General features: G+C 33.8%; 2 protein-coding genes across 4 annotated transcripts in view; both read right to left on the bottom strand.

Moving 5' to 3' along the window:
- Positions 1 to 296: 296 nt before the first annotated feature.
- On the bottom strand, positions 297 to 6075 carry LOC123673972 (glycosyltransferase 25 family member). Of its 2 annotated transcripts, XM_045608764.1 has the most exons (7): positions 5710 to 6075; positions 5421 to 5649; positions 3838 to 4490; positions 3399 to 3467; positions 3191 to 3248; positions 3016 to 3140; positions 297 to 1203 (listed from the first exon to the last, which is right to left on the bottom strand). In XM_045608764.1, exons 1-7 carry the CDS (start codon positions 5880 to 5882, stop codon positions 843 to 845), a joined length of 1668 nt encoding a protein of 555 aa, XP_045464720.1. In that variant the 5' UTR covers positions 5883 to 6075; the 3' UTR covers positions 297 to 842. The 2 variants fall into 2 exon arrangements, with proteins under 2 accessions (XP_045464720.1, XP_045464721.1); XM_045608765.1 differs by lacking the exon at positions 5421 to 5649.
- Positions 6076 to 7672: 1597 nt separating this feature from the next.
- LOC123673971 (unconventional myosin-IXb) overlaps positions 7673 to 11158 on the bottom strand; it is a 30164-nt gene continuing 26678 nt past the window's right edge. For both annotated transcript variants that reach the window (XM_045608762.1, XM_045608763.1), the window contains exons 5-6: positions 10544 to 10794; positions 7673 to 10107 (exon numbers count right to left, since the gene is read on the bottom strand). In XM_045608762.1, the coding sequence (XP_045464718.1) occupies positions 8073 to 10107; positions 10544 to 10794 (2286 nt within the window). In that variant the 3' untranslated portion in view covers positions 7673 to 8072. The remainder of the gene's footprint in view (positions 10108 to 10543; positions 10795 to 11158) is intronic.

Here is an 11158-nt window from a genome sequence, read left to right as displayed (position 1 = left end):
AATAACTGATTCTGTGAACAATTCATCTCTTTTTTTTTGGATATAAATATGCACAAATTTTGAATGCACAGGATATCAATATTTCGCGTTATACTTCCGATTTTGTTGAGAAATTTGGTATGTAAAATATCCTGGGAAGATCATAGTATTGGAACAGCAAACACAACTTACCAAGGAGTACTCACTTTTAAGTAGAGAAAGAAGAGGAAGCATAGTCCCACAACCATTGACAGAGTGCATCTCCTTCTTTTGCTATATTCACCTTATCTTTATATTAAGGTTCAAAAAGAAACGGATTTTCTCAAAATTATTTATTAAGAAAATATCAGTATAGTAAAAGTGAAAAGTTTTTCAGTAATAAAATTGTGAAGGCACAAGTTAACATGTTAACTTTGATTATTTTCAAAAATACATGGCAGGCAGTTATATGGCACCCAAATTAAACTGTGAATAAATATATTAAAAATATGGCACTCAAATCAGTAATTATAACATTACATTATAACATTCGAGTTCTAACACTCTAGAGAAATTATATTAACTTGTAATAATAAAATAAATCAAATATTAATTAATAGCAAAGAATTCTGAAACATTCTCAAAAGTTCAAAGTTTCAAATGATATTTATTTTATTTTGAGTCATGATTTTGAAAGTCTTTTAGTAAATGTGATTCAGGATGAATACTTCACAGTGGAATATATCGATGAATATACAAAAATCATATTAATTGCACGTAAAGAATCGAAAAAAATGCTACTTTTTCCTTCATTAATTCAAATTGAACATCTCAAGCATATGTGTACATTAATCAGGTGTATCAGTGACTTATCTTGTTTTTGTTCATAGTTCTTCCCTACCTGGCCTCTTTATAATTTTAGAATCTTCTGTATCACTTACGTAGCCGTCTTCGCCAGTATAGTGAGTGGGATATAAGAGCAATGGTGCCACAGATAAGGCAACAAGATCTCTCTGCGGAAAATATTTTTTGTAGTTTGTTTGGGGATGTTTATCGAACAAAATCGGAAGGTATTCATCAACTGGAACAAGACGTGATAAAGGATCAGCGTCTAATAATTTCTTGGCTCCTCTGTAGCTCAAGGCATATCCTAAGGTCCAGTAGGAATATCCAGCCTGGACTAGGAAATAGGAACCTTCCACCCAAGGCTCATCGTTCTCTTGAAGACGTTTTCTGCCAAAATATCTGTGAATTCAAAATGAAAAAATTTTGATAGTAAAAAATAATACAAACTTTATATAATGTATTATGGTTTTGAGTTATTCTTTCGTCATTCTAAAAATTATTAAAAATAGCGGTGTATGACTCTGAAGTTATTCCATATGAAATCCGAATGAAATGTTCAAAAATTTAATACTTCGAAAGCATAGGAGCTCAGAGTTTCCGTCTAAGTAAAGTAGTCATAGTTCCAAAAAAAACAATTCAAATTTGGTTACATTTAATTTTGATTTATTTTTTTAATCCTTCAAAATTCATAGTTTGTTTATGATAACAACCTATTTGTATAACAATTTTGATGCAAAATAGTTCTTATAGTTTCAAGGTTCTGGATTTTCCATTTGATTCTTAGATTCTAATCTACACATCCGAAAACTGCATTTCCCTAAGTTTATCACTTGAAAAAGTAAAGCAAAAAAATATACTCTCCAAAGGGGTATAATCGCCACCCGGTATTTTACCCAATTTATGAATCTATTTTAGAGTATGCGGTTTTTGTTTTGCTGCCTTTTTGAGCGGTCATTCCACGAACATATCGCTTTATCACGATGACAGTTCTAAGGCGCCGGTCGTAAACACGATTACTCTCGAACGGAGCTTTCTAGATGCTTTTGGAGTAGCTACAGATATCGTTTTCAGTTATATTTTTCGTTTTGTAGTTGTCTACACTGACTTTCGATCCTATCAAATTTTAACACACTTCAATTGACCACATTCACCGTCGCCATATTGTTGTGCGACAATACCAACTACCCAGTGTTCCCAACGGAGAAATATTGAGTTTACTAGAAAAATACCGCTAATATCAAAAATACTATCAGCCATAGAGACTATTCTTCCACTGACTATTTCCAAAAATGGAGCGAAGCCTTCATGTATACACTCGGCCACAATTAATTTGTTCAGAAAACCACCTTTCACTAATGTTTTTATTTCCAAAAGGTGAAATTTTTGCAAAATATTGTCCCAAACAAGCCTATCTGGCGTAGCAGCCAGAAAAGGTACACATAAACTTCATTTATAAACTTTATATTGTGGAATTTTTCTAGTAAACTCAATATTTCTTCGTTGGGAACACTGGGTAGTTGGTATTGTCGCACAACAATATGGCGACGGTGAATATGATCAATTGTCAATTTAATATAATTTGGATATAGTGAAATGATTTACAACTTGATTCGCAATTTTTTTTTGATTTTGGTGATGTTCGATCGATTTCTTCATACATAATTCACAATTTTAATGCGTGATTATAAATTATTTCAAAATTCGGAATGTACGATTCAAATTTCGTAATCTGTCAATTTTAGTTACAGTCACACCAACTTTCAAGATACAAAACAAAAGCCACTAAGATGTATAATCTGAATTTTTCATTGAATTTCGACAATATTTCCCAAAACTTGACTGAAATAGAAAAAATATCGTCTAATACTCGTTGCAGAAGGCAATTCCAACGCTCATGCGTTCGAAAACTTGCTGCTCCGTCGCTCGTTTTTGAATTTCGCATTCGTTTTGAAATAGGAGCCCATTCTGCAACTTGTTTCAGAATATACTATTATACAATGATAATAATGAGAAAAATTGTTCGAAATCGAAAAGCATCAAAAGATCGAATTCTGGAGAACTAACAAATAGTATGAAGTCATCTATTAGGTATTGCCTCTATGCAAATTTAATTTTTAGTCCAATAACTCCGAGTTATTTGAAAATTCAACAGCAATTTTTGCTCATTGCATTTTTTCAAGGTCAAACAGGCAAGTCCATGTTCATACTTACATCAAATCCCAATCTGGTCTCACATTAATCTCATTCATAAGATTTTTCACTTTCAATCGGAAATAAGGTTCAAACCTTATATCGTCTTCCAACACTAGTGTCTTCTCATACTTATTTGCTACAATCTAAATTTAAATCAATAAATCATTCTAAAACAATATCATCATTCATTTACCTCTTTCCAGATGTTATAATGACTCAAAAAACATCCTATTTCACCCAAAGTCATTGGTCTGAAAAATTGATCTTTTCAAAAATACACTATATATACATATATATCATTGAGCCTCATTTGTGAAGGAAATTAATCCAAAATTTTAAATGCAATAATTTGTCAATTATCTAATTCATTACATTATAGAAGAACTGAATTCAACACTCACCTTTTATGATACGGATCAATAAAATCTGGCATGAATGAAATGCTCTTCAAAGTAGTATCATTCAGTTCTCTGAAAAATTAGCAGAGATGAAGATGAGAATATTAAGATTGCTTTTCATTACGGAATATTATATTAGTATATTCAATCCCATCTGGCGATAGAATTTCTAGCACAAGATAATATGTTATATCTGTACCCAAAAGGGTACTATTGAAAGTGATATGAATTCATATCTCATGTTATAATACATATATATTCCTTAATGAAAAATCCTTAAGATCGAATATAGTGTAGACCACATAGTACATGAAATTGGGTCATCAACTAAGTTCAGTATTTCAATATGAATTTTGGGGATTAAATGCAGGTGATTTCTAAGGAATTGAATCAGTGTGGAATAAACTTCTTGTGATTGTGGATTAATTTTTTCATTCCTCACCTGCCATCGACAGCATCAATAATTGTCACATCTAAACCTAACTCATCAAAACACTGAACCATTCTCCTTCTCCTTTCAGGTCTTCGCAACAAATTGATCATGAAAATTCTATCAAATCCCATCAAATCCTTACTAGGAAACTTTACATATTTCTTCAATACTTTTGACACTAGTAAATTCTCTTCATAAGTTAATATTTCCATTTTTATATTAGTCACCTGTTCCTTATCAATCTCAACGTTATCTTCTTTCTCTATAGGAGTTGTTATGAAGCCAAACACTTCTTCATTACATAATTTAAGAGGTATGTTGCTACGATTAGCACTAATTGCAAATGTTATTATATCATCAGTAGGGCCATCAAAGTGGGCAACTTTATTAGGAACATAGGTTAAATAATCAGACTGTGTTTTTTTCAGATTGACGAGAACACAAGAATGTATCATAGGAACATCTAAGCAACCCTTATTTTCTCTATATAAAATCGGTTTGTATTCTTCAGTTCTGTAATAATAATAGTCACTTGTCATTCCGTGCCAAAAGTTTGAATATAATTCAGCTGATCTGAGCATTGGAGCCACTACTACAAAATCTTTCGATAAGAGATAATTTAAAGTTTCAGGATTGGTTAAGAAGACATCACAGTCCAGGGTCTGAAAAAAATGTTTTCATTTTATGAAGAACTGATCAATAAAGTTATTCCATGCATGGTTTAATTTAAAATTGTGTTTGTGAGTACCTAATGAATATGACTTAGTTATATTTAAATTGCCTACACAAACTGATTATGGCGCCATCTATTCGTGAACATTCGAACCGATAGAATCGTGGAGAAATCTGTATCTACAACAACTAAAATGTTTCAGTGAAAATAATATTCACTTATCCTACTAGATCAAAAATGTCTAGAACAAGGTAAAAGAGGAGTGAGGATAATTAAAAATCACATACTACACAAATATTCAACTGGAGTGCAATGATTCACCAAATTATTTGCTATTCAGTTTGGAAAGGAATTTATATCCTTGGATATTACATTTGTGTATGGTGAAAATATTCTCATAGAAGGAAATTGGATACCTGTATTATATTTAAGTTTGAATTCACCACTGAAAACTTATACAACATAAAGTTTTCATTCAAAGCAAATCCTTTACTTTAGAACGATCTACTTTTACTCCGATATGGGCTTCGTTATAAAAATACAAAAATAATAATTCTATCAATTCTATATACCTATACGTGAATTTTTGTGTTGTTTCCTTTTTATTTATTATTTCAATTTTATACTTGTGAAGTAACATGTAGGGGCAAACTGAATTTGATCCATATTTAGAATTATCACCAGTTGATAGATATTTGTTTCTGGAAAAAACCTTTCCAGACATATTTTTTGGCATAACACATACAAGTGAGCAATCTTTTTCCACTGATGAAAAAAATTTCATTTCTTATAACAGAAATTCCATTTTCGAATCAAATCTTATAGAAGTTAAACGTAAATAAAATTATGCAATATATTAGCAGTGGTTAGAAAGCATCATGCATAAAACGAGCTCTAGTATGCATCCAGTTAAGCTCACCAAATAATAATCAGCCCACAAACTCCTAGCATATTCAAGTGCTGATTCTCTCAATGAGATTATATATTGAAATCGTTCTTCTGTCCAATGTGCAAAACCTATTTCTCCCTCATATCGAAGAGGAGTAACAATAAAATCTTTTTTTATGGAATGATATTTATTTTGAACCGAAGAAATCCAAGTTTCCAGTATTTCTATGGTTGCATCACTATTATGATCACTTTGTATCCTTTAAAGTCAAGTTTTACAGTAATAAACAAACATTGTCTGTCCTATCTTCTATACTTACCATAATGACAACCTATCTTTTGGATAGTTCAAGTTCTCAAGGTAACTTAGGAAATATGGCAGTGTATGAGCCTTATTTCTAGCTAATATAGATATTAATATAGTAGGTCTTTTATTTTCAGCAGATGTATGTGTTGTTATGAAAACTAATAAAAACAGTTTAAAAAATAACATAGTTCTTGTAATATCAACTCAAGGAACCACCAACTCAATAAACTGTGAAAATTCAACATAACATTCTTTTCAACTACTAAAGATTATTCCGGTGCTATGAAGAATAAATGAGTAATGAGAAAAGCAGTCGTAGCATAAATTGTAACGTAATCAAATATTTGTTTTCATTTGAAAATTCTAGGTTAATGTTGATACTTCGTGTCAATTTAACATTTAAGGGAAAACCATAGAAATGCTATCTATGATCACACAGGGTAAGTTCCAAATCCAAACGAAGCTTTTGATCTCGAAAAAATGTCCTCATACATTCAATCCAAAAAACGAACATCTTAGGAAGAAAGGTCTTGAATGCAGGTTTGGAAGAGAGTAAGCGCTGCTTAGAGTTATTCGGTTTATGTTTATTAACTTCAGCCCCCTCAACTGATTCTCAGAAAATTAGAGGAAACATAATATTCATAAAGGATCTGCGATATCAGATTTTAGCTATTCTTATAAGGCTGGTCCAGAAGCATGATGTAAACATATCTCAGCTACACTATTACATTATACCAGGTTGTATAATTTCATTTAACTGATGTCTGAATCAGCACTTGTAATTGGACAATATACCATTGATTTCAACATTTTAGGCCAATAATCACTTATAATGTTCACATATATATAAAACAAAAGCTGGAAATTAACTCTTATAACTCGGAAACTCGCTGAACACTAAAATATTTCTACTAAAATATATCCTACGTATGAAATTACCGTTTCCGCCGATAGGTGGCTTGATGATGAATTTAAATCGCTAATAACAGGGGTTATATTGTAAGAAAAAAACAATTTCAGTGATTCTTGAATCGAAATTAATATTGAAATGTAATGTGAGATAAAGATAACAAATGTCAACTCGAATATCACAACCAATCGTTAACAAAGTTAAGATGCCTAAACGGCCAAAATCGACGAGTTATTTTTCTTACCTCCTTTTATATTCTTGGTGGAATAGAAAACGAAGATTAGAAGAACTAAACTTGGTTTTAGATGTTTGGTGAAATCGGCCCTTAGAAGAAGTGATACCTTCCTAAGTAGAGTTAACGCCAAAAAAACATCCTCTGAGAACGGGGTGCAAACTGAATATCAACAGCGCCAAATTTAAACTATGGCGTCATTCCCAGTTTTCAATTTTTAGAATTTTAGAATTTAGAATTTTAAGCTATAAAGATTATTTATCCAATTATCGCGTTGAGAATAAGAGCTCTTCGAAATAAGTAATAGTGATTTGAGGATCACCCTGTATATTTTTGACCACTAAAATCCTGTACTATTCCCGATATATAGCTACATCTACATCATATTCGACAAAGTTAATATAATAAATGCATTTAGATGGCTATGATTGAATAAATTCGTTTAATTTGAATATAGTCATTGACTATTTGTTTTATGTCTCCATTCATATCTTATCGTGGCAATTATTGCCCTCTGTAAAAAAAAAAAATTCCAAAAGTGATCTAGAAGACTCGAAAGCAATTGTATTCAAACGTTCCTCTGTGCCATCATTGAAAAAAATGTAGAAAAAACGTGCAATAAGAATTATTGTTTACATTATTTGTATAGTATGGATTAGGATTTTGTAAATTCATCTACTTCTAAAAAGGGGCAGCACGACGGTTGTCAATACTATGTTATTTTTATTATATTGAAATTGTTTGAGCAATTTTAATAAAGCGTAAAAATGAATAAATTGATGGATATTAATTGAATGTTGAAAAAATAGGTTACAATAAAGACATACAATGAAATCAAATCAAAAGGATATATTTATCTCTTCTCTTATAGTAGATAATTTGTACAAAATGAGTAAATCATTAATAACTTATGGATATATGGAATTCTGGCAAGGATCTACATATAATATAGTAGAGGAATAAATATTTAAGAACTACGTTAAAATTTTCTCCGACAGAATATGAATGGTTATGCGAAAAATGGAGATTTCTGAATTTTAAGACCAATTGTGGACTGATCTACAAAACATTTGGGTGAGTATCAAAACAAATATGAAAATGTTTCTCTCAATAAGTCAATTTCATTGGGGTCCTCCATATTCATTGATAAAATTTCTTCCGTCAGAGTTTGGCACCTTGTCGTATAGGAATAACGATTAAAAAGCTCAACTTATTACACATCAGTTACATTGTATCAGATACTAACACTTTGCTTCAACTCCAGAAACTGGAAGGGAACATGAAGGGTAGTGTTGTCATGTTCCACTATAAGATGTCCTCTCCTATGAGAAGCACCAACAACTAATACTGTATCACCTTTTGCAAGTATAACACCGCTACTACTATTATTTTCGGGAAAAGACATTTTCATTATACGCGTTTGCGGATAACCCAGCTTGGTATTGCCAGCTACCGTGTAAGAACGACTTGGTGGTACTGGCGGAGGTCGTTCCAAGTCCAACCCGAAGAGTGTGCAAGTCTGCTGAATGATTTTAGCGTCACACTTCTCATTCATGTCTGGTGGTGGGGTTCCAGCTATTGGTTGGGGTCTTGGACGTATGGTGCCATTATTTGTGGATCTATTCATTGCTTTCTTATTGTTCTGATTGTTTTTCTCACGTTTGGTTGTGGATAACCTCACTCGACATCTGTAGCCTCTCCACACAGCCTGTATGAGATAAGCCGCTTTTTGACGTGTTTCCGTTCGAAGATTTTCCAGGTACTGCCTAAGACCTTCGCTCAAGAAGATATGTCGCTTACCCATTGCCCAACTTGTAGACATTAACTGGGTTTTACTGATAGCCTCTATAACGTGCTGCAAAATGAAGTTGCAATCTTCTATAATCTTTTCTTCAGTCCTGTGCATTCTAGTGAAGGGTGCAAGTAGTCTATATCTGGCGCAAAAAGCTTTGAAACGCATCCTATGAGGGTAACCACCTGCCATCAAGTTAACAGTTTCCAAAACTTGCAAAGATCTCACTTGTCGAAACACTACATGCCTATCAAACCTATTTGGAATCTCTTGTGAGTTGCTGCGAATGCAGCGCACAAAGTGTGGCCTAGCGTGGACCAGAGTTCTCAATAAGTTGTCTAAACGGGTGTGGAAGTCTTGAGTTAGAGTCGACACTGGTTCATCTCCATTCAATAAGTCAGTGTGGGAGGTGGGAGATATCCTGAAACTAACCCCACGTGGTACGTTCTCAGTGGCGTATAAAGCTTTCAACTCACTCCCAAACAAATGGGTAGCAAATCCGAAATTACAGCTGTGCTTGTAGAACACAGCTACCAAATCGTCTGGCACCACGTCTTTGTTGGTGTCGAGGAAGAGAGTCGAATCGTAGACCACACGACCTGCGAAGTGCTGGATGCCAAACAAGCGGGAGCCCTTAGGATCGAACAATCTAGAATTCTGTTTGTGCTGTACTTTGATTTTAGACACATACGATTCTGCAGTGCCTCTGATGGAACACTCGACGTCCAACATGCTCAGCAGACCGGTGCGTAAGGAGGATATGAGATCTATGCAAGGCACGTTGTCGATGTAATCGACCTCTATTTCGCAGTTTATCCCCTCGTCTCGGCAAGATTCTATGCTCGATTTGAAAATATGAGTATTGTAGAAGTGCTGCATCGTTTCAGCGCACAGATTGATGCATAGATGTTCCAACTGGCTAGGTTCCGAATCTTCGAAACCGAACATATCGAGAATACCGATGAAGCCGTCCGTAGCATGTCGCACAGCGTTGTTCAGTGCTGCCATCGACTTGCTACCTGCATTAGTGCTTCCTCCAGATGTTGAAGCGTGTTGGCTAGTGACTTCCGCTTGGTTATGTACAGATTCATTGGAGTCTGAACTTAAAGTACCCAAGGTGGAACCGAGTTTCTTTAAACTATTCGCTCTTCTTACGATTGTAGCAACAGTGCGGCAATATAGAGCTTTAGCCAGGCAATCTCTCGTCATATTCGACATGTTGGCGTCACAAACAGATTTGACAAGTTGGCCTCTTGCGTTGTGGGTCCGCGTGGTGAGACCTTTGAAGAGGGTTGCTCCAGATACTCCCAACAGTCCGGCAACAGCGTTGAGCTCGGATTCTCCTTTGACGTCCACTTCCAGTCCTTTACCGTCGATGAATTGCACATTGCCCAAGAGAAGAACTGCCGCCAGTACTCTGACTACGTCCAAAAATGGTATGCCTAGGATGCCGAGGCATGTTTTCCAAGCCAGAAATCTGAAATATGGAAAAACGTGAATATTTGAGAAGTACTGATAGGATCGAAATGAATATTGAAGCAGAAAAATATAACAAAAAACAGTTCAATGTTGAAGAATTCAATGATGCAAATGATCATTAAAAAGGCAACCTAAAGAATGAACTAGTTATGACCTCACATTCATAAAACGTGATAAAAGTTGTAATAGAGCTTGACAAGCAAATTATGAATCAAGTTACGGAATAGCAACACTCAAGTAAAAAGAAAACGAAAAAGGCAGAAAGTACATCAGAAAGAATAAAGGATGAAGGTGATATCTACCTCATAAATGATACACTTGAGAAAATACATAAATGAACATCAAGACATTGAACAGTAAATTATTTTATTTATTTTTTTGAGTTGGTATTTCAGAATTTATTCAGATTTCTATGAAATTTGAAAGTTGTTTACCTGGAAGCATCTTCTGCTAAATCTTGCCTGGTATCTCCACTCATCAAATACTTCAAGGTTGACGGCTTGTGACCTTCAAGGTTGAGTTTAGCCCTTTCTTCATTGGACAACCCGGCTAACATTTGGTAAAATATATGGTAATTTTTTTCACCAGCGAGTGGTTTGATAACGCGAGTTTGGTCCAGAAAATAACAATGGATCTTTGTTCTATACAGGGCTCCATCTGTTACTTGTACTTCTATAAACTGGCCCTGAAAGGAAATGATTCAACTAAATTCAAGTTTCAATGGAATATTTCTCTCATATTATAAATTGCTTTTTATCCGAAGGTTTTGCTCACAAATAATGAACAAAATATATTTGAAATGAATATAAGAACATCTATTACTCTACTAATAAAACTATATATTATTGAATCTATTCCTTTTTTATGAAACTCTAGCCTTCCAGACTACAAGCGCGGTCCCAGGGGGGGTCAAGGAGGTCATGACCCCCTTGTTTTCAGAAATCTAATGTACGTAAGTATTTTAAATCACTAAAATTAAGTGATGATATAAGATACTCAAATTCAATATTATTCAAATTCGAAAGATAGAGATGTGTTAAAAAAAATTA

The sequence above is a fragment of the Harmonia axyridis genome, chromosome 2, assembly GCF_914767665.1.
Source record: "Harmonia axyridis chromosome 2, icHarAxyr1.1, whole genome shotgun sequence".
NCBI classification, from domain to species: domain Eukaryota; kingdom Metazoa; phylum Arthropoda; class Insecta; order Coleoptera; family Coccinellidae; genus Harmonia; species Harmonia axyridis.
Note: the sequence above shows the minus strand (reverse complement) of the source record. Positions and strands in the feature narration are given on the sequence as shown.